Source organism: Suricata suricatta, chromosome 6 (assembly GCF_006229205.1).
Source record: "Suricata suricatta isolate VVHF042 chromosome 6, meerkat_22Aug2017_6uvM2_HiC, whole genome shotgun sequence".
Classification (NCBI taxonomy): domain Eukaryota; kingdom Metazoa; phylum Chordata; class Mammalia; order Carnivora; family Herpestidae; genus Suricata; species Suricata suricatta.
In genome coordinates this window covers 25,780,006-25,802,722 of record NC_043705.1, presented here as the reverse complement: position 1 = coordinate 25,802,722, position 22,717 = coordinate 25,780,006, and the positions used below count along the sequence as shown (strand labels likewise).

The 22,717-nt window shown below is 40.8% G+C and overlaps 3 protein-coding genes and 1 long non-coding RNA gene across 7 annotated transcripts in view; 1 reads left to right on the top strand and 3 right to left on the bottom strand.

The window, feature by feature from the left end:
* Positions 1–716, bottom strand: part of DDX46 (DEAD-box helicase 46) — a 69,340-nt gene extending 68,624 nt beyond the window's left edge. Inside the window, exon 1 of the mRNA XM_029941936.1 lies at positions 545–716. Within this exon, the coding sequence (XP_029797796.1) occupies positions 545–561 (17 nt within the window). The 5' untranslated portion in view covers positions 562–716. The remainder of the gene's footprint in view (positions 1–544) is intronic.
* A 4,580-nt stretch (positions 717–5,296) lies between these two features.
* Positions 5,297–16,369, bottom strand: CAMLG (calcium modulating ligand). Of its 3 annotated transcripts, none has more exons than XM_029941932.1 (4): positions 16,081–16,368; positions 13,942–14,396; positions 12,294–12,359; positions 5,297–6,395 (listed from the first exon to the last, which is right to left on the bottom strand). In XM_029941932.1, the coding sequence occupies exons 1-4, from the start codon at positions 16,262–16,264 to the stop codon at positions 6,204–6,206; spliced, it is 897 nt and encodes a 298-aa protein (XP_029797792.1). In that variant the 5' UTR covers positions 16,265–16,368; the 3' UTR covers positions 5,297–6,203. The 3 variants fall into 3 exon arrangements, with proteins under 3 accessions (XP_029797792.1, XP_029797791.1, XP_029797793.1); XM_029941931.1 differs by having other exon boundaries at positions 13,942–14,399; positions 16,081–16,367; XM_029941933.1 differs by lacking the exon at positions 12,294–12,359 and having other exon boundaries at positions 13,942–14,399; positions 16,081–16,369.
* LOC115294191 lies at positions 15,845–16,979 on the top strand. Its single transcript, XR_003909760.1, has 2 exons — positions 15,845–15,923; positions 16,530–16,979. It is a non-coding gene; the product is annotated as an uncharacterized LOC115294191 (long non-coding RNA).
* A 2,500-nt stretch (positions 16,980–19,479) lies between these two features.
* Positions 19,480–22,717, bottom strand: part of SEC24A (SEC24 homolog A, COPII coat complex component) — a 65,052-nt gene continuing 61,814 nt past the window's right edge. For both annotated transcript variants that reach the window (XM_029941930.1, XM_029941929.1), the window contains one exon: positions 19,480–22,464. In XM_029941930.1, coding sequence (XP_029797790.1) covers positions 22,350–22,464 — 115 coding nt within the window. In that variant the 3' untranslated portion in view covers positions 19,480–22,349. The remainder of the gene's footprint in view (positions 22,465–22,717) is intronic.

Sequence of the window (22,717 nt, the reverse complement as noted above, 5' to 3'; positions counted from 1 at the left end):
CATTAAAAAAATATAAAATCTATCTGCAAAACAAATCCCCATGCACCAATTATTGTAGCCCATTAAAGCCTAGTCATATACAATGTTTTAGGTGATGTAAAAATTTTTGTCTCCACGTTCCTTTCAACTGACTTGGGAAAATATCACATAAAGAACTAAAAGAGGCAGCAACAGGCGCCAAGGAAACGTGGCAAATGCAAACTGTAAGAAATTCAACTGGGTACACTACCGCCTGAGCGATCTCGGTGGGCATCGTGGAAATGGCGGGACGTGGCGCCCAATCACTGCCGCCCCGGAGGGGTGGTCCGGCTCCAGGGACTGGAACCCGCGATGGCAGAGCTGGGAACCCTGTGGTCGTCACCAGCCCAAGTACAGCCACTCCCTCGGCCACCGTCCCCCAGCCCCTCTAGTGGCCGGGGTCAGCGCTGGCCGCACGTGGGGCCACCCAGGTCAGGCCTGGCCCCGCGGCCACCTCAACTCCCGCCTCTTTCCCACATTACAAGGAAGCCGCCCGCCCGCTCGCCCGCTCCGCGAGCCGCCTCACCGTGACTCCCGGCCCATGCTGCCCGCCGAGGGAAAAGCGACGCCCTTCGGGACAACGCGCGGGGTAACCGGACAATAGAAGAGGCCGCGCCGCACTCAGCTAGCCGGGCGAGGAGCAGCACTAAGGGAGCAGCTGCTACAGCGGTGGCAGCCAGCCGAGAGCAGCCAACGAAAACAGGATGTGCTGGCGCCGGTAGCAAGAGTGAAGGGAAAAGCGGGCCGGAAACTGCTATCTCTCCACAGCGCCTCCTCTCGGCTGGAGGCCGTACAACGCCGACCGCTCCGAAAGACGCGTCCTTTGCCGGGTTTTCCCTTCATCCCTCGGAAGTGTCTGTGTCTGTGTTCGTGAGGTGAAGGAAGGCGCCTTGGCTTTGCAGGCCCTGTAAGGGTCTTTCCTGCAAGGGCCACCAAGGCGCCATAGGCATCCCCGAGTCGTCCCAGGACTTGTACTGCCGTCCCCCTTAACCTGCGCTAAGTGATGGTACAAACAACTCTATTCACATTCATTTATACATTCATTCATTTGTATGTATTGTTATGCCCGGTGCAAGTCCTAGATCCGAGGAGCTTACAATATAGTAGATACAGACATAACTAAAACCACAAGCAGATCTAAGGAAGAAATTAGAGCATAGGAGAGGGATTCAAAAAGAGATCCCTGAAGATGTGACCTTTGAGGTGAGATGTGAAGACTGAGTAGAGATGATAGAGAAGAAAATGAGAGCTTAAACTGTATTTGTAAGATCATAGTGGTTCTCAATATCGGCTGAGCTTGGAAGTTTAAAAAAAATTTTATGAATGGAGAACCTTGCTGTCTCAGTTGGTGGAGCATGTGGCTCTTGATCTCCAGGTTGTGAGTTGAAACCCATATTGGGCTAGAGATTACTTAAAAATAAAATCTTAAAAGAAAAATACATGGACGCATGTATACCATACCTATATTCTGATTTAATTGGTCTGGAGTGCTTCCTGTGCATTTTTGAGCTTTAGTGATTCTGAAGCATACTCAAGGTTGAGAATGACTCACCTAGCAGAACACACACTGAAATGTTCAGCACTGTTTTAGCAGAAAGCTGTAATGCAGCTGGAGAAAGGCTCTCATAGTTTACATGCCTCTGTATTTTTTTTTACTTCCTTATATCTAAGGATGATAGAAAAATTCTAGTGACTATGGTGGTTGACACATGGATGTATATACATTTGTCAAAATTCATTTAACTGTAAACCTTATTTTTTATTTTATAGCTTATTTATTTTGAGACAGACAGAGACAGTGTGAGTGGGGGAGGAGGAAAGAGGGAGACAGACTATCCCAAGCAGGCTCCACACTGCCAGTGCAGACCCCAACAGGGGGGTGTTCAGTCCCACCAACCATAAGATGATGACCTGAGCCAAAACCAGGAGTCGGACACTTAACCAACAGAGCCACCCAGGCAACCCTATTTTAGTTTTATTTATTTTTGAGAGAGAGAGAGAGAGAGAGAGAGAGCGAGCGCACATGAAGGGGCAGAGAGAAGGAGACAAAAGGATCCAAAGCAGGCTCTGCACTGACAGCAGAGAGCTCTTTCCAGGGCTCCAACTCACAAACTGTGAGATCAGAAGGCAGACCCTTAACCAACTGAGCCACCCAAGCACCCCAAACTGTAAACTTTAATATTTTAGGGGATCCTGGGTGGCTCAGTCAATTAAGTGTCTGACTCAGTTTCAGAAGGTATTCCAGCCACTCTACATTGCTTGTATGTTGGCAAAAGGTAACAAGTGTTGGTTTCAGACTAGGAAAAATAGGAAACCACTAGTGACTTAAACATGGAGACCCTGAGAAGTGGTCAGAGTCTGGATGTATTCCAGGCAGCTCTCCAAACGCTAACTGATTAAGTGTTCAACTTCAGCTAAGGTCATGATGTCACAGCCTGTGAGTTTGAGCCCCGCATCGGGCTCTGTGCTGTCAGCTCAGAGCCTTGAGCCTGCTTCAGATTCTGTGTGTCTCTCCCTGCCCCTTCCCCACACATGCTCTGTCTCAAAAATGAATAAATGTTAAAAAAAATTTTATAAACCCCACTAACTGATAAATTGGATGTGAACTGTGAAGGAAAGGAAGGCATAAAGAGGGCTATCAGGAGGTGCCTGGGTGGCTCAGTCAGTTAAACGTCCGGTGTTGGTTCAGGTCATGATCTTGCAGTTCATGGGATTGAGCCCCGCATCACGCTCTGTGCTGACAGCTCAGAGCCGGGAGCCTGCTTCTGATTCTGTGTGTCCTTCTCTCTCTGCCCCTCCCCTGCTCATGATCTGCCTCTCTCTGTCTCTCAAAAAGAATAAATAAATGTTAAAAAAAAATATATTGGCTCAGGCCATGATCTCACACTTGGATCAAGTCCATGTCGGGCTCTACATGAGATGGAACCCACTTGGGATTCTCTCACTCCCTCTCTCTTTCTCTCAAAATAGATAAACATTTTAAAAAGAAGAGGACTCATGTTTTGCACAGAACTACTGCAGGTTGTGGTGAACTTGTGGAGGCAAGAAAAGCGTGGAAGCAGATTTGGCAGGGGAAGGAGAGGGAATCAGTGGATCTGTTACAGTAATGTGATGTTGGAGACGCCTACTAGACATCCAGGAGGTGAAGGCCACATAAGGGAATACATGAGTCTAGACTTCAAGGGAGAAATAGAGATTATCTGAGAGCTAGAGGTCACAAGCATTTAACAGTGTGGTATTTGAAGCCATGAAACTGGATGAGCCCATGTAAAAGTTAATGTTACAGCTAGAACAGATTTTTTAAATCACATACTTGTATTTCTTGATTTTAAGTGAGAAAACTGAGACTCAGGAAACAAACTTAATCCTAGGTCACTAGTCTGTTTGGAACCTAAACTGGAACAGAACCCCTGTATCTGATACCCAGCCCAGAGCTCTTTTTTAAAAACGGTGCATTTCTAAATCACCTTTAAGGGGCACCTGGGTGGTTCAGTCGGTTAAGCGTCCAACTTACGGCTCAGGTCATGATCTCACTGTGTGAGTTCGAGCCCAGCGTTGGGGTCTGTGTTGACAGTTTGGGTCTGAGGCAGGCTCAATGCTTCAGATTCTCTGTCTCCTTCTTGCTCTCTGCCCCTCCCCCACTGGTGCTCGGTCTCTCAAAAATGAGTAAGCATTTAAATATTTTTTTAAATTAATCACCTTTAAGGGGCACCTGGGTGGCTCAGACGGTTAAGCCTCCGGCTTCGGCTCAGGTCAGATCTCACGTTCGTGGGTTCGAGCCCCGCGTCAGGCTCTGTATTAACAGCTAGCTCAGAGCCTGGAGCCTGCTTCCGGTTCTGTGTCTCCCTCTCTCTCTGCCCCTCCCCCTCTCATACTCTGTCTCTCTCTGTATCAAAAATAAATAAAACATTAAAAAAAATTTTTTTAATTAATCACCTTTAAGAGAATACAATCATGTGACAATTCTGAAGGGCTTTTAAAGTTCACAATATGTTTATGTTAACAGCAATTCTATGTCCCAGAAAAAACTTTTAACTTAGGACCGGCAAAAGAAGTAATTATAGTCTAGTATGTCTCCAAAACATCACTTTTAACAAAATGCCCTGGCTTCCAAAGCAGATTTTGATTCTAAGTTCATTTTTTAAAGTATTATTAAGTAATGTCTACACCCACCTCACCACCCCAAGACTGTGAGTCATTATGTTCCTCCAACTGGCCCAGCTAGGCACACCTAATTAACCAGGCCTAAACATCTCATAACCTTCTTATTGCTTTTAGTACCAATGGTGGTGCCACACACATCCATTTATATAATTAATCAGAGTATAAAACTACTGGTCTCAGGTGTCACTTTTCAATCTAGGTTTTCCTTATATACGTTTCAAGTCCTTGAAATTTCTGACAAAAAATTCATTATTCCCGTCACTGAGAAACTACCATTTCTGTTTGATATAATTCAACATACTTAAGCAAATTACGAGGGAGGTGCCAACTGGCTGAATAAAAAACAGTGGCGCCAACAGACACAGATATCTTATAGCTAGCCCTTGCCTCAGAAATAAATTTGATAGGGGCGCCTGGGTGGCTCAGTCGGTTAAGCGTCCGGCTTCGGCTCAGGTCATGATCTCACGGTTCGTGGGTTCGAGCCCCGCATTGGGCTCTGTGCTGACAGCTAGCTCAGAGCCTGGAGCCTGCTTCGGATTCTGTATCTCCCTCTCTCTCTGACCCTCCCCTGCTCCAGCTGTCTGTCTCTGTCTCTCAAAAATAAATAAAAGAAACATAAAAAAATAAAATTAAAAAAAAATAAAAATTAAAAAAAAAAGAAATAAATTTGATAATGGTCTACAATTATTAAAGCTTGGCATGTGTCAACTAACTGAATGGGGCCCTTCTTTTTTTTTTTAAAGAAACAAAAGTAAACGTACAATTGAAGACCACTAATATGTCCCTAGGGATTGGGGGGAAGTGACAAATCTGAGGATGTTTTTGACTCTTAATACTGGATTCATTATGGAATCAGGAAGAACATGTGCTCATCATCTTAGCCTAAGTCAGAGGGATACATTTAAATTATTATATTTATTCTCTATTATTCTGATTCAAAGCAAAGTGACAAAAAACGAAGACTTTAACACTGATGGAAAAAAAAAGGGTATATGTTTTTTGAGGTTGCCTGACTGACTTAGTCAGAGGGGCGTGCAACTTTTGATCTTGAGGTCACGAGTTCGAGCCCCACACTGGATACAGAAAATTCTTAAATAAATAAAACTTTTTAAAAAAGGCATATACATTTTTAATTTCACAAGGATTAATCAAGTAGACCATACAAAAATCTTTAAGGAAATGTAATACCAAGCAACATTAACACGATGTTTTATAACCTTCCAAATATGACAGTTACCAAGTCAGTGAAAAGGATATCTATATTGGGTTGCATACGCCAGTCAATTTTCAAATTCCACCTTTATGTATACCAATCATGCTGTTCTAGTTTGCTTAAAAACCTTAGTTCTAGAAATTGAAAAGTCAAAAGTGAAGATTTCCAATTTTGAGTTTGGTAATAAAACAATTTTCATAAATAAAAACTAAAATAAATATCCTCATAAATACCTTCTAATTTTATATGTATGACTGTTAATCACTTTCTCTATTACTCCATACTTATGCTGAAGTAAAAATTAAGATACTCAGCAAGAAAAGATAAAATTGGCTACCTTACTCAGCCCTTGTAAGTTAAAACATGCAGACTTAACGTTAGACAATTCAGTTTCTTTCATTTTATTTTTAAGACAGCTCCACTTCTCAGGACAGAACAACACGAATACAAACCGCAGCCCTCGGGGCTGGCTGAGGCCGTGTGCACCTGCTCTCCTAAAAGCAATAGCTCAGCTCCCAAAAGAGGGATTACAAATCTTAGAAGTTAGAGAAAGGTAGAGACTAGGGATTCTAATTAAACAAGAAAAGTCCATTAATGACCATGGTAGTCTATTCTTTACATCAGTATTAATACAAACTCAACACTTTTAGATCAGGAAACCTGCCATCCCATTCCTAATCAAAAGATTTTACAACCCTATAAAGTAAAAGAATGACATAAAGGTGTAAACTGATTTGCCTCTTTTAGAGACACTGCAATGTAGATGAGAAGTTGCTTTTTTATAAGCTTCTCCTGTGTTCTTCAAGCTTCAAGGTACTTCAGAGCCCCAGTAATTGAGGAATTCGTGACAAAAGATAAAAGTGAAAAAGTAGACACAGAGATCTGTGAAAACTTCGCCCATTTTGCTATAGGTATCCATCGATCGATTTATCACTTCAGCAGGAATTCCAGATAACAGAAGTGCAGCTGTTAGTACTGTTGTCTTTATCTTCTTCTCACCCTGTACAAAAAAAGACTTAAGTAAATCTTACAGCTTTCAGAAGACTACTTAAGCATTATCAGTGCTATTTTTGCCTAAATGATTCAAAACTATTAAAGCTTCAATACATCAATCAGTAATGTATCAACAAACATTTACTAAGCATATAATGGGTAAAGCAGCAAACTGCTAGGCAAAAGGGGAAAGACACCATTCATGTTATCAAAGCTGAAAAAAAAGTCTTAGAGGCAAGACAAAAATAACACTTTAACATGCATACAACAGCACAGACAAAAACAGGAAAAACATTACTACACAGGACACAAATAACTGCTAAATGAATGGCATGAATAATGTATAGCATAGTGGCTCAGGGTTATATGCATAAAGAAAGCACAGTGAAGGATTTCAGGAATTGAATTGAAAATTGACAACAGGGGCACCTGCGTGGCTCAGTCGGTTAAGCGTCGGCTTCGGCTCAGGTCATGATCTCACGGTTCGTGGGTTCGAGCCCCATGTCAGGCTCTGTGCTGACCACTAGCTCAGAGCCTAAAGCCTGCTTCAGATTCTGTACCTCTCTCTCTGACCCTCCCCTGCTCACGTTTTCTCCTCTGTCTCTCAAAAGTAAAATAAAATAAAAATAAAAGATAAAATAAAATAAAATAAAAACATAGAAAATTGAAAACAGACCTTCAAGAATGAGCAAGATTTAGATGGATAATAATGAGAGGAGAAATCTCACTGTAAGGTAAGTCTCATGACAACAAAAGCCTGAATAGAGCCTGTCATACTAAAGGACAGAATTATTTGTGATAGAATCATCGGGACACTCTGTAGAGCCCCACCTGCCATGCAAAGGAATTCACACTTGTTACCTATGCAGTAGGATATCACTGAACATGTATTCCCTCATCAAGTTACCTTTTTTAAAAATCTTTATTTTTGAGAGAGAGAGAGAGAGAGAGAGAATGCACGTGTGAACAGGAGAGGAACAGAGAGAGAGGGAGACACAGAATCCAAAGCAGGCTTCAGACTGTGAGCTGTCAGCACAGAGCCCGGTGCAGGGTTTGAACTCACAAACCGTGAGATCATGACTGAGCCACTCAGGCATCCCAAGGCTGATTTTTATTTACTTTATCAATTTAGTATCAACAAACCCAGTCCCATGATTAAAATACTTTTTAAATATAATACGCAATGTTTACGCAAGAGGAATCAGAACCTATGTCCACAAAGGGATTCATACAAATTCTCAGCTGCTTTAGACATAATCACCAAAAACTGGAAACAAGCATGGTGGCCATCAGGAGATGAGATAAACAAATGGATACAGTCAGACAATGGAATATTTATTAGGCAAAAAAAGGAGGGTGATAGCCTAATACACTCAAAAACATGGATGAATCTCAAAATTATGCACAATAAAAGAAGCCTTGCAAAAAAAGTATGTACAATGACTCCATATATATAAAATACAAAAACGGACACCTGGCTGTCTTGATCTTGGGGTTTTGAGTTCAAGCCCCACGTTGGGTACAGAGACTACCTAAAAATAAAACATTCAGGGGCGCCTGGGTGACTCCGTCGCTTAAGCATCCGACTCTTCATCTCAGCTCAGGTCCTGATCTCCTAGTTTGTGAGCTGGAGCCTCGGTCTCGGCACTAATGCCGCAGAGACTGCTTGGAATTCTGTCTCTCCTTCTCTCTGCCTCTCCCCCACTTGTGCGTGCTCTCTTTCTCACAAAATAAATAAACATAATAAAAATTTTTATATAAACAGAATCTTCAAAAAAAAATAAAGAAGTACTAAAACAGGGAAAAACTAATCTATGGTAAGAAAAAGAAAATCAGACCTTCCGGGTAGAGGGGCTGAAAGCTGACTGACTGGAGAGGGACATGGTGGCAATTCCTGACAGTCATGTCCTAAACCTTTAAAGGATTTGGGTTTCACGGGTTGACACTGAACAGTATACTAAAGATCTGAGCATTTTACTATGTGAAAATTTATCTTAAAGAAAAGAACCACCACCACCAAGCTGTAGTTAATGACATCTGACCAGAACATGGAGGGGTAAAGCATACTGATGTCAACCTCCACAACATACTTTGAAATGCATCAAGGAAAAAAAACCAACGAAATGAAAATGGGTAAACTGGATAAATACATAATATAACAAAGGTTAATTACAGAATTTAGGTAATAAGGAGAAATGGGAGTTCACTGCACAATTCTTTAAATATATCTGTCTGTTTAAAAACTGTTTCAACAAGGGGCACCTGGCTGGCTCAGTCAGTAGAGCACATGATTTCTGGATCTCGGGGTTGTACACTCAAGCCCCACGTTGGGTGTGGAGATTACTTAAAAATAAAATCTTAAAAGAAAGAGAGAGAGAGAGAGAGAGAGAGACAGAGAGAGAGAGAGAAAGAGTGCCTGGGTGGCTCAGGTGGTTAAGCACCTGACTCCTGATTTCAGCTCAGGTCATGATCTCGTGGTTCGTGGCTTTGAGTCTTGTGACAGGCTCTGCGCTGGCAGCATGCAACCTGCTGGGGATTTTCCGTCTCCCTTTCTCTCTGCCTTTCCCCCATTCACGTGTGCACATGCTCGCTCTCTCTCTCAAAAATAAATGATAAACATATTTTTTAAAAAGAACAAAAAAGAAAAGAAAATGAAACAAGGGGGGTGCTTGGCTGGGTCAGTTAGTAAAGCATGGGACGCCTGATCTCAGGATTGTAAGTTCGAGCCCCATGACAGGTGTGGCGATTACTTAAAAAAATTTTTTTTAATCTTAAAAAGGAACGTTACAGAGGTGCCTGGGTGGCTCAGTTGATTAAGCATCCAACTCTTGGTTTCAGGATCTCACAGTTTATGATCGAGCCTGGAGTCACTCTCTGCGCTGACAGCTCAAAGCCTGCTTGGGATTCTCTTCCTTCTCTCTCTCTCAAAATAAATAAATAAACATGAAAAAAAAATCTATAAAAAAAGGTTACAACCAAATGTTTTGTTGAGATAAAAGTATAAAGTATACAGTAGACTCCCTCCCTTTTCTCTCTCCCATTTACCTAGTAACCTCCTCCCACATTCCTATCACAAATAACTGCAGTTAATAGTTTCAAGTAATATTTTTCTAGAGTTTATGGGACTCCTGGCTGGCTCAGTTAGATTGTGCGACTCTTGATATCAGGGTTGTAGGTCTGACCCCCATGCTGCGTATAGAGATTACGGAAAAATAAAATCTTAAAAAAGAAAATCACAAAACTTCCAGTTTCTTCACACATATACAAGCAAAATCAAATATATATTATTCTCTTCCTTTAAAAAAAATAGTATACAATAGGGGCACCTGGGTGGCTAAGTCAGTTAAGCATCCGGCTTCGGCTCAGGTCATGATCTAACAGTTTGTGGGTTCGAGCCCTGCATCAGGCTCTGTGCGGACAGCTAGCTCAGAGCCTGGAGCCTGCTTCTGGTTCTGTGTCTCCTCCTCTCTCTGCCCTTCCCCTGCTTACGCTGTCTCTCTCTGTCTCTCAAAAACAAATTAAAAAAAAATTTTTTAAATATAAAAAAAGTATACACTACATGCTACGCTGCATTTTGTTTTCTTCTCGTATTTCTTAACAGCTTCCATTATCATACATCAGAGCTTCATCATTCTGAATGGATATGACATAACGGTCATTTTACTTTTTTTTAATATTTAAAACATTATTATTTTAAGTAGACTCCACACCCAACATGAGGCTCAAACTCACAACCGTGAGATCAAGAGTCATATGCTCTCCTGACTGAGCCAGCCAGGCATCCCTAATAAGTCATTTATTAGGAGACATCTTTGTTGTTCCCAAACTTTGCTATTGCAAAGCTATAATCAGTGTTAAAAGGATAAATTTCTTTTTTTTCTGTTTTTTATTTATTTTTGAGACAGAGAGAGACAGCACAAGCAAGGGCAGGTCAGAGAGAGAGGGAGACACAGAATCTGAAACAGGCTCCAAGCTCTGAGCTGTCAGCACAGAGCCCGACATGGGGCTCGAACTCACAAACCGTGAGATCATGACCTGAGCTGAAGTAAGAAGCTTAACTGACTGAGTCACCCAGGCGCCCCGAGAGGATCAATTTCTAAACACTTTTCTTTTCTTTTTTTTTTTAATGTTTTTTTTAATTTATTTTTGATACAGAGAGAGAGAGAGAGAGAGAGAGAGAGAGAGCACGCGCACGCGCATGAGGGGGGAGGGGCAGAGAGAGAAGGAGACACAGAACTGGAAGCAGGCTCCAGGCTCTGAGCTAGCTGTCAGCACAGAGCCCAACACGGGGCTCGAACCCACGAACGTGAGATCTGACCTGAGCCGAAGTCGGAGGCTTAACCGACTGAGCCACCCAGGTGCCCCTCTAAACACTTTTCTTGGGGTGCCTGGGTGGCTCACTCAGTTGAGCATCCGACTTCGTCTCAGGTCATGATCTCACAGTCCGTGGGTTCGAGCCCCAGGGCAGGCTCTGTGCTGACAGCTCAGAGCCTGGAGCCTGCTTCAGATTCTGTGTGTCCCTCTCTCTGCCCCTCCCCTGCTCCTGATCTGTCTCTCTCTGTCTTTCAAAAACAAATAAATGTTAAAAAAATTTTTTTAATTAGTTTTCTTGGAGAGAGGTATCAATAAATATACACAAATATTAATAAACACACATCAAAAAAATACGTTTAAAAATAGAATTACATTTCTTTCTTCATTCTTTTACTTTGTATATATGGCCTATGTGACTATTCATAAATATGTTTCAAACTCTATTCAAAATACACATGAGGGGGCCACCTGGGTGGCTCAGCTGGTTAAGCGTCCAGCTTCGGCTCAGGTCATGATCTCACGGTTCGTGGGTTCGAGCCCCGCGTCAGGCTCTGTGCTGACAGCTAGCTCAGAGCCTGGAGCCTGTTTCAGATTCTGTGTCTCCTCTCTTTCTGACCCTCCCCTGCTCGCACTGTCTCTCTCTGTCTCTCAAAAATAAATAAAAGATATTTAAAAAAATTAAAAAAAAATACACATGAAGGGGGCGCCTGGGTGCCTCACTTGGTTAAGCAACCAACTTCTGCTCAGGTCATGATCTTTTGGTTTGTTGAGTTCCAGCCCCATGTCCAGCTCTGTGCTGACAGCTCAGAGCCTGGAGCCTGCTTTGATCTCTGTGTCTCCCTCTCTCTCTGCCCCTCCTCCCCCTCTAAAATATACAAAAAACAGAAATTTTTTTTAATACATGAGGTCTATCACTCCATTACAGATGACTAAGCAAATGACCAAGTACCCATTTTTCAATAAAAAACTCATGCAAAACTCAATCACATAAGTGAGGTTATTTTCGCCACCAGCCAAGCCCCATAAAACTGTGTATACATTTGTAGGTAAACCAACTAGGTAACACTCTCTAGAGCGACACTCTCCATGATTCTGTAATGCAGTTTGGGCCAAATATTTCTTGCAAATACCAGGCCCTTGACATCAAGATACAGAGCACTATGATTAAGCACCTCGTAAGGAGCACAGTAAGATAAATGAACCCATCTTAAAATTAATTTCCTTTATTACAGACAAAATATATTACTAAATTCACTAAATAATTAAACTCAACACTTTCTCAGACAAGTACTATTCAAATTTTGTAGGTAAGTTTTTCTACCAGTCTGTGGTAGACTGGTATTTTTGTAAAACACAATAAAATGTTATGGCAATTTCAAATTGCTAACAAGTTTCTAATCATTCACTTTCTGAACTTAGCTCATTATAATAGAAACAAAAGTTTTAAGATCAGCATTGCTGGGACAATGACACTTTCAGCAGCACTGATTCAGACCATGAGTATGACTAATTTTTTTTTTAACTCTTAGAATTATGTAATCATTAATCGGTCTAAACACATAACCCCAATTTAGAAAAAATTTTAATTTACCTTGGGAAAATATTTGTATAGTCCCATGTACGCAAGTTGTAAAGTAAGAAACGGAGCAAATATGGACTGTGAAGATAGAAGATAAAGTTATGTATTTTCAAAATTATCATTCAAATCACAACAAATCAAACTAAACTAACAGCAGCTGTAAAATTCCAAGCAAAAACATGATAAAAACAATACTTAATTTTTGTGGCTGAAAGCAGTCTTGTTTCTGCAGAGGGGTGAAAAAAATAAAGGGACTAGATTTCCTTATTACAAAACACATTTCTCAAATCACATTCTTTTGATGTCCCCCCCAATGTCTTCTCCAACCAAATTTATTCTTTAAATAAATGGCCTAAAGTACTCCATGGTGACAGATGTGTAACACATCGGGCAGTAACATCTCTCTCACCTGGAGGAAACTGACTCTTTGGAAGCACACATGAAGGCCCAGGACTCCATAGATACCACGCATTCCCAGACTCTGGGGCAAGAAATTTACTCATTAACTAGATCTCTGGCATGCAAATGCAAGCTCTTCTTATTACAGATAAAATGGCATGGCTGTCTTGCTTCTCACACAATAAAATCGAAAAGATCAAAATAGTAATTCATTTACATTTATTCCTAAACATAAAAATATTATGGAGTGAAGGAGCAAATGCCACCAGATGGATGTAAAGTGGTGAGAAATAGCAGCTGAAAACTTGATAGCAAAAAGACCCTCAGAAACCAAAAAACACCTCACATAAAAATGAGGCACAAAAATAGGACCTAACTTTAAAATTGTAAAAGCACAGAGCCCTTTCAAATAAGAGAAAGCAGCTATGCATCTCACTAAATGCTAAAAGCTAGCACGATTTAACATCAGAAGAAAACCTGCACAACAGATTCTCATTTAAGAAAAAATGTGCATAAAGTTGATTTTAAGAAAGTTTTTTGCCGAATAACACAAACTTGAATTATCTGACAAATTTGCTTATGTACCTGGTATCTGATAGTCTTGAAATGTCTCGTGAATGGAAATACTTCCAAGAGCAAGACACTGAACTATGAGCTATGCTTTTCTTCATTTCTCCTGGCACATTCTGGTACAGTACCGATGGCCTGCCATTATGATGATACCACCACATTATAAAATGCTGAAGCGCTTTCTGAAGACAGGAAACTTGTGTGGTTCGGGATTAAATTAAATTAAAGCTCATGTTCAGGACCACAGGAATTGCATTTTTATGTTTCAAATTATTTGAAAAATGGTAATTAATATATAGTCCGTGTAGATACTTTACCCTTTGGTTTTGGAAAGAAACTGCCCAGCTGTCACTTAGCTATGTGACCTTGGGCAAATGACTTAACCTCGGAGTCTTCATTCCTTCATCTATAAAACACAGAGTCAAACGATACCTAGTTCGGAAGGATGAGGTTAGATGAATTAAAACACATAAAGCACTTAGAATGCTATCTAGAATACAGAAGGAGTTGGCAGTTATTACTGGGCTCTGTATTTCACCGGGACATCCCCTCTATATCTAGGTGAACAGCAGTTTGTAACAGATCTCCAAACTGCCACATGAACCTGGTAAATATTAATATTGGCAATCAATCCCATGGATTAATAGCAATCCTAACATAACGAATTTGGATTTTCCATGAAGTTTCTTACCAAGTACTTGCAAACAAAAGCTCTGACTCCAAAGGCAAGAAGAGCACATCCCACCAATCTAAATATTCGAAAAGAGTCAAATTCTTCTGCTGTATTTCCATCTTCTTGACTGGGTTTTTCACTCATCAGCTGTTTCCGTAGCTTCATTGCTTCTTCAAATCTGGAAAGGTACTGTTCAAGGCCATGGCGAGAACCCCTCTGGACAGTGTCTGCTGTCAGGTCTCCTCTGTTCCGCTGCCGGAGCTCAAGGTTGACATCATTACTGCACTCGGGTGGTTTAATGAAAGAGTCCAATCTGTCTCCCAGCTGAGTCCCCTTTACCTCGGCCACATCACCTTGCTGGTCAGCTGTTCCTGTACCAACGGAATCGCCCAGCACTACTCGCTTTGAAACGGAAGGGATGGGGAGGGAGTTCAGTTTGTCACTGTCCTGCTTTGATTTTGTTTGACCTTCTTCTTCTGAGAAGAGAAATTCAGAGGCCTTATGTAGTATATACTGGCAAACACCTTTCAAGATTAAAAAATATGCTGCTACTGGTAGAACTCTGCAGTCTCTGAATCGAAATTCTGATTCTGCATAAAAACATAAACTAGTTCCTTCCTCTACACACTCAACATACATCACTCCAACAGAACTCCTGCAACAGACATATCCAAATGGGAGGAGTAGAAGATAAGACTAGCAGACAAATTGGGAAAGATGGTCATGGATGGAGCAAGCTATAAAGACGCCGTTTTCATGGAGAAGTATGACTGCACTGCCTGCTCTAGCTTACCTGGTTAAAAACATAAAATTATTAAAGCTTCTTAAAATCTGTATTTTAACATTACATTTCTGAATCCAGAGTCCAGTCAGCATAGGGCGTGGCATATCCTACAGCTACTGTTTACGTAATTCTCCCACTGTAGGGATGGAGCCATTAGTAGGCACTTAAGCAGTTTTAGGAGGCTGTTCCGGTTTCAATACAAAATAAAACCTTTAGTGACAGAATTTTCAAATCGAAAGAACAAAATATAGAATGTACCTGGAGAAAGATAATAAATGTCTTGGGAAAGAATAAACATCCTGCTTTTAATTATTAAAGGGAGAAATATATCTTCTAACTACTGTTCTGGGAGAACTTGAAATAGTGCTTCTTACCTTTCCTAGTAGTTTTGGGTGCAAACCTGTGAAGACCTACAAGTTCAGAACTGTCTATTTAAAGCCCCCAGAAATCACAAAGATTTAAGCAGCTTGCGAACAGTGACTAAGCGTCCATGACTACAGGCACTCAATGGAAACTTAGAGAACACCAGCACATATTAATTGTTCAATAAATATTCACATGAAAAAACTTTTTTTTAAGAAACTCATTGTACATGCACTGGGGGGAGAAATGAGGAACTCTCATTAGGGTTCAATGCAGCCCCTGACAACAATCTCCGCCCACTAAGAGGGACTAAGAAGGAAGACCTCCGGTGGCCACGTCCCACTTGTTGGGGTACAAAGAATGTTCGCTCCAAATTTGTTCTCCTGTTGTAGAACGCCTGTAGATGCCAGTGTTGAGGGCACTGAACAGAGACGGGGATATGACCCTAAGGGTCCCAGATCCGCCTAGGAAGCACTGGGCGGCAGTTCAGTAAACACAACCTCCCCTGTGCCGACAGAGTAACAGACACAGGCAAAAAAAAGGAAGATAGATGTTAGGGAAGGCACTGTAAGGAAAGAAAGGAACGTAATCTTCCTGAAGCGCACACTAGACAGAGCAGTGTAACCGCGGGGGGGAGGGGGGACGTGCGCCCTTCAAGACTTCGAAGGAAGAGCGTGGGGAGAGAAAGGGAAGAAGGGGCTGTGTAGCGTTAACTGGGCAGAGGGCACCATGCCATAGGGACTCGGGAGCCAACACTTCGCACTCTGGGGGGGCGGGGGGGAACAGGGACAATCTCAGAATGAAGCCTACGGAAAACCGAAAAGAGGTACCAGAAACGTCCGGAGGTTAAGAAGTGAGTACTTGGGACATCACCTAACAAGCAGGGACCGAGGGGAGGTCAGAGAACAGGGCTTTGTCAAAGAGATCAGCGGGGCGTTGGAGGGAAAGCAAGAACCCTGAAGACTCAAATGGGGTGGGCGGGAGTCTGAGGGGAGATGGGAGGTCCTCACCCGCGCCACTCCCGGGCCTGTGAAAGCCCATGATCCGGTTGATGCGCTGTTCCGAGTTCATAAGCAGCTTCCTCCGCCGCAGCTCGGCTCGACGCTGGGAAGCCGACAGGCCTGAGCCCGCTGGAGCCCCCGGCCGGTCCCCGCTGTCAGTCGCTACGGTGACAGACTCCATCTTCCCCTCCATAGGTAGGGAGCGAGGAAGGTGTGCTGGAAGCAGCACCGGCGGCGCAGAAGACTTCAGGCCAGGCCGCAGGGCGCGAGCCCACTCCCACCCGTAGGCCCGCCCCCACCCCGCGAACGCCAAGCCAGAGAGGCGGGCTGAGCATGCGCGCGCGGCCCGACCGGACAAAGCACGAGGCTCGCGCCGCCATCTTGCATGAGGGCAGGGTGGCCCGCCCCAGTTCTTTCTTCCTGAGCTGACCCTCAATGTTCCTCTCTTCCGTCAACAGCTTTCTCTGCTCTTCACTAGGACGCGAAGAAAACCGAGCCCCCAGGCTAACGAGCGGTAAAGGAATACAGATACGGCCTAGGCATAGGTTAGATCTGTGCCCAAAAGCAAAATGGAGGTTGCTGCGGCAAGCACTTGTTTCCAGTGACCTTCTACGACCTCGCTTATAGATTGCGGAAATACGTAACTCAAGGAGCGACGGTTTGGGGACAGTTGTATTTAGGATCTGTTTTTGTGGCTGAGTCTTTCTTCCTAATGGTTTTCCCCTAAGTATTCACCTGTCGTCGAGGCTTTCTTCATATCTTCCTTCAAGGCTTTCCCAATGATGATTGTCTTGTCCATTCTGTTTAAGTTGCCACCCTCTCAACACTCCATAACGTTCTCCTTATCTGCCTTGTTTTGTCTTAACACTTATAACCGATTAGCAAGATAAAAGTACTTATTTTGTTTATTGTTTGTTTCTCACTAGCTAGAATGTAGGCTCCATGAAGACAAGAATTGTGTGTTGTTCGCAACTGCAGCTTCTGACACAATGTGAGCAGCCAGCAGGGCGCACTTATCTTTAAAGCAGTGTTGAGGGACACCTAGGTGGCTCAGGTCATGATCTCACGGTTTGTGGATTCGAGCCCCGCGTCGGGCTGTGTGCTGTCTGCTAGGTCAGATCCTGGCGCCTGTCTTCAGATTCTGTATCTCCCTCTCTCTCTGACCCTCCCCTGCTTGCGCTGTCTCTGTCTCTCAAAAATAAAAAGTAAAATTAAAAAACATTTAAAAAGATAAAGCAGTGTTGAGGGTCACAATAGTATTAGGAGCTTGAGAAATTTTCTTTTATTTCGTTTAAAGTCAGAAGAAAAGTGTAATAATAATATATAATAATGAATCCAACCTGGATTATAGTCATCCTTATACAAACGGTCATAAAATACAATTTAATAATGCCTTTATGGAGGAAGGAGCCCATGAAAGAGGCTGCAGAGAATGAGACAATCTAGTGGGTCCCCTGCAAAAAAATCAGAATGAGTCACAGTCAAAATTAGGAAGTAGGTGAAACCCTCCCTAAACAGAAGGTGATGAAATATTGTATTTAATCATTAGTCACCTGACCCTGTTCAAAACAGATGAGAAGTTTAAGAAAAAAAGTGTAAAAAAAATCTAACAGTTTATCTTTTGGATTCAATAACAGTAGGAGCTGAGGTATAAACGTGGGTTTTGGGGGTGTCTGAGCAGTTGAGTAGGTTGAGCATGAGACTTTTTTCTTTTTTTTTTTTTTTCTTGTTTTTTAAGAGAGGGAGAGAGACAGAGCACAAGCTGGGGAAGGTTAGAGAGAGAAGAGACAGAATCTGAAGCCAGAGCCAGGCTCTGAGCTGTCAGCACCGAGCTCCATGTGGGGCTCAAACTTATGAACAACAAGATCATGACTTGAGCTGAAGTCCTAGGCTTAACTGAGCCACTCCAGCACCTCAGGATTCTTGATTTTAGCTTAGGTTGTGATCTCATGGTTCTGGAAATTGAGTCCCTCATTGGGCCCTGTGCTCACTTTGCAGAGCCTGCTTGGAATTCTATCTGTTGCTGGCTGCCCCTCCCCCACTGGCATGTATTCTCTCTCTCTCTCTCTCTCTCTCTCTCTCTCTCTCTCTCTCTCTCTCTCTCTCTCTCTCTCTCTCAAAATAAATAAACATTTATTTATTTAGAAATAGAGGAGCCTGGGTGGCTCAGTCAGTTGAGCATCTGGCTTCAGCTCAGGTCATTATCTTGTGGTTCAAGAGTTAGAGCCCCAGTTTGGGCTCACTGCTGCCAGTGCAGAGCCTGCTTCAGATCCTTCCTCTCCCTGCCCTTCCCCCACTCACACTCTCTCTCCCAAAAATAAACAAACATTAAAAAAAAAATGTTTATGTGTATATCTATCTATCTATCTATCTATAAACAAACGCAGAAGTTCTTCCTTAATTGGATGAAAACTAAATCCCCAGGACATAAAGCATTAGAAATGGTTTCATGCCTTTGTGTACAGACCTACATCTGAGTCCCCAATAGTGTCTTAAAAAAATTCTAAAACTGAAATAATTGTTAAGTATAATAAATATGCAGAACCTAATGAAGTAGAGTTCTGATAAATTGAAACCAAATACAATTCCAGGATAAACAATATTTTTTTCATTTAAGAAAGCCTATAGAAGCCAGATGAAAATTTTGCCTCCTGAGATGCATGATGGCCCCTTTAGTTACATAAGAATTAGAAGTGTGAAGATTTTACAGCAGCTCTGCTGTCAGTGCATAGCCTGACATGGTCTTGAACTCACAAATGCAGAGACCATGACAGGTGCTGAAATAATAAGCAAGATAAATAAACTCAGAGTAGCCAAACTGCAGAATATTAAGAATAGAAAAATCAAAAAAGCTAACATTGTCTTCAAAGTAACAATTAGACTGACAGTAGGCATCTTATCAATAACCAAAGCATCCAGAAGGCAATGGAGTAGTACCTGAAACCTGTCAAGAATTAAAAAAAATAAATCTTTAAATCTAGAATTTTAAAACCAGCAATCTTTGAAAAGTGAGCATCAAGAGTTAAGTTTATGACCACCCTGTAATTTTTTTCTAGTGTTTATTTTAGAGAGAGAGAGAGAGCGAGCGAGGGAGCATGAGCAGGGTGGGGAAGAGAGTCGGACACAGAATCTGAAACAGGCTCCAGGCTCCTAGGCTCCGAGATGAACTGTCAGCACAGAGCCCCATGCAGGGTGTGAACTCACCAACAGTGAGATTATGATCTGAGCTGAGGGCGGGCACTTAACCGACTGAGCCGCCCAGGCGCCCCTGGTTTATGATCACTCTAACACCAGCTTAGATTCAAACCACTTTCAGCAACAACCTTCCATTGACCTGGGTGTACAACATAGCACAATTCAGTCACTGGCCAGTCATCCATATCCCTTTAAATGACTAGTCACTACATATAAGCTCTTTCAATAACTTTATTGAATAGCCAAATTGATAAGTTAGCACATTTCAAATGATTATTTGCATGGGTTACAAATGACTTTTTTTTTTTACAGGAATAAAACAGTGAAAATTACAAATTGTAAAAAGGAAGACAAATCTTGTCTCTAATGTTTTAAGAGATGCAAGATTTAACACAGCACATTGAAGATCAATACATATGTGAATTTGAGGACAAGAATTTAATGTTACAATATTATACACTACTTTACAAAATTAAAATTTCTATATAAGGATTTTATTTGAAATAGTTAACAAAATCTTGAAATCACATTTGATGGTCCCCTAGATAATAGCTGTTATGCATTTTAATTAGAAGAAATAAATCTTTAATTCTAATTGTAAAACAGTCTGTTAGACTCAATACATTACATTAAATTAAAACAATGAAATATATAGCAAACTAAAATGGTACAGCTTGAGCAAATATTAGTATGTCACGTACAGAAATGTTATTTTAAAAATCCTAGAAATTAGAAAAATAGAGTACTTTTTATGGTAGAATTGCCATGCTCAGATTTAAATACCAAGATTGCCCTTGTCTGTTACTTTAGTAGTTGTAGATCTGTAGAAAATTCAAGGATCTTTCATAATTTACAACTACAATAAAAAAAATATGGCATAGTGTAAATATTAGTCACTTTACATTAAAAAGTAATACAAGATGAGATCGTAGGTACTGCCCTACTGCCAAAAAAAAAAACCCAAATAAACCTAAGAAACACATTCAGTATTGCAAAAAATAATTGCTTAATATCAATATCTCCAAAAGGTTCATTCATTCCCTCATTATCCAGAGAACAAATATTGTGAATCTTAACTAAAGTTATGTTTTTTTTATGACCTGCCTATTATAAAATTATTCTGGATTGCACATATTACACACTACCTAAAATAATTTTTAAAGTAAAAATTTTAAAGTAATTTTGTGAACTATACTAACAAAGCATGTGGCAATAACAAGTTACACCCACATAGGGATGAAGTGAGGCACAAGGAAGATTACTGTCCCGAGAAGCACAAACTTTTCCCTCTGGAAGATTCTTCACTATTAAGAAAGGACCTACAAATACCAACTTTTACAATTCACATTAAAGAAGAGAACTTTAGTTATTTTAAGAAACATCAGTGCACAAGGATGACTCTGTTTCTTTAGAAGAGGGGAAATATAAATGTATCATAACTTGCTACAACTTGGAAATTGTTTCCTAATACATGAAGCAGCTTTTAAGGAAGTTTCCAGTTCGATGTCCTACTCGCTACTGAAGATAACCCTTACTGCTGCTTAGGGGAAAGGGCATTTTTAGAAAAACCCAGTTCTTCTGACCCAGCAGCCAAGCAGGAGCATACGCTCTAATGGGGACCTGCTTCCTGCCTCTCCCAACACCTCAGTTAAAGTCAGCTCACACTGATGTAAACCTGAAAGTTACTATTTCATTGGTGATCGTATGAGACCAAAATTGTAAACACATTTTTCTAACCCATTAAAACAAAGAACCAAAAATCTTTTCATCAAGTATTACACATGAACAACTTTTAAGAGATTCAAACAAGACAAGGTGAATCAGTGAAAAACGGGCCAAATCTTTTACAGATATCCTATCACAGCATTTTAAATATACAAATGCATAATTTACTTATTTGTAAACAAAATTCACTTAATGGTTTTGACGATAATATTTCTCTGGCTCAATCAAAAAACAGTCTCTTGAGCATGTTGAAAAATCAAGTTTCTACCATAATTTCAATGTAATCTCATTATCCACCAAATCAAACAGCAGCACTCATGCTTTAGTAAGTTTTAATATCCAAGAATAAATATCTTATGAGCGGCTTCCAATTTAATTAAACTCCTTAGAAAAAATGTTACTTTAAGCATTTGAGACAGAATTTTTAAAAACCTTTAATTTCTTTAATTCATCATTTCACCAATATAACACTTTTATTATATAACCGAGCAGAAATGTACAAAACAAAGCCCACTTAAAGGATCAAGACAACCAGTTTCTCATCTCCCTATTATCATTGTCAGTTCCAATGTATTTATGAAGACAGCTGATTCTTTTCACTGCAGAATAGGATATAATGTGTCCACCCAAGTCTTCGGCAGCTATATTAGAAAACCACTGAATTATAGTTTTCACTTCAAATCAAAGTGACTTTGTTCTTCAAGTATAGAGAATACTGACAGATTTTAAAGCTTGACTGTATTATTTCATATTCTTTTTCTCAAACTAGACTGGAGATAGTTTACTCTAGTTTTAATTAACATGATGATCCTTTTTCTTCCTTAAAAGAACAAAACAAAAACAAAAAAACAAGTGTGGGGATGGGTTCTAATTTTTCTATGTACTATTTACTTCTAAATTTTTTTTGATGTTAAAAAGATCATTATCAATGGATTTATAATGTCCCTGCAACACTTAGTCTTGTGAGGTTGTAAATGTAGCAGCCAAAATTTCAGGAAAAAATGAGAAATATACATTTGAGACAGAGAGAAGTCTTTATTTTACAAAATTTACTTTACCTCTGCAATATTGCCTCATCTTATTTCAATCCACAACAACTCAAGCATTATTGGCAGGAAAGGAAAAAAGTATCCAATCAAATATACGTAGATATATTTTGACTTGAAAAATACAGTATTTCAGAGTTGCATGTTTGATTCTCTGCTGTGGTCCTTTATTTGCTATAGTTTGTTGAAATCACAGTGAGAACATAATCATCACATTTAGTCCACAAACCTAAGAGAAAAGGAAGTTATGACACATTCTCAGGTATTCAGCATTATTATGAATTTCCTTAAAAGTCAAATATCTTCATTTGTTCACTTATTCACTTGTTGTTGTATATGCAAGAGGAATTCATAATATGATAATGCAGATTCTGTTCTGTCTTCTACCATGTTCTGAAGGAAGTTTGCTTTCATTGGACTCTCATCCCTTAAGAATAAAAGACAAAAATATATGCATTAGATAAAATGTAATAGTAAAACAAACAGTGGATGTCATGAGGCTTTTAACATACTTAAAAAAAAAAACTATTTTAGAGAGCGAAAGCATGAGTGGGAGAGGGGCTGGGAGAGGTGGGGAATACAGGATCCAAACCAGGCTCTGCCCTGACAGCAGAGAGCCCAACACGGGGCTCGAATTCATCAGTCCTGAGATCAGGACCTGGGTCAAAGTCAGACACTTA

Bases quoted from the DNA above. Each gene is read 5' to 3' on its own strand.
- CAMLG (XM_029941931.1), bottom strand. From the start codon at position 16,264: ATGGAGGGGAAGATGGAGTCTGTCACCGTAGCGACTGACAGCGGGGAC. The intron at 14,400-16,080 runs GTGAGGACCTCC...TTCTCTTCTCAG, and splicing joins CAGGCCCGGGAGTGGCGCGG to AAGAAGAAGGTCAAACAAAA. The intron at 6,396-12,293 runs GTAAATTAAAAT...TTTTTTGTACAG, and splicing joins TATACAAATATTTTCCCAAG to GGTGAGAAGAAGATAAAGAC.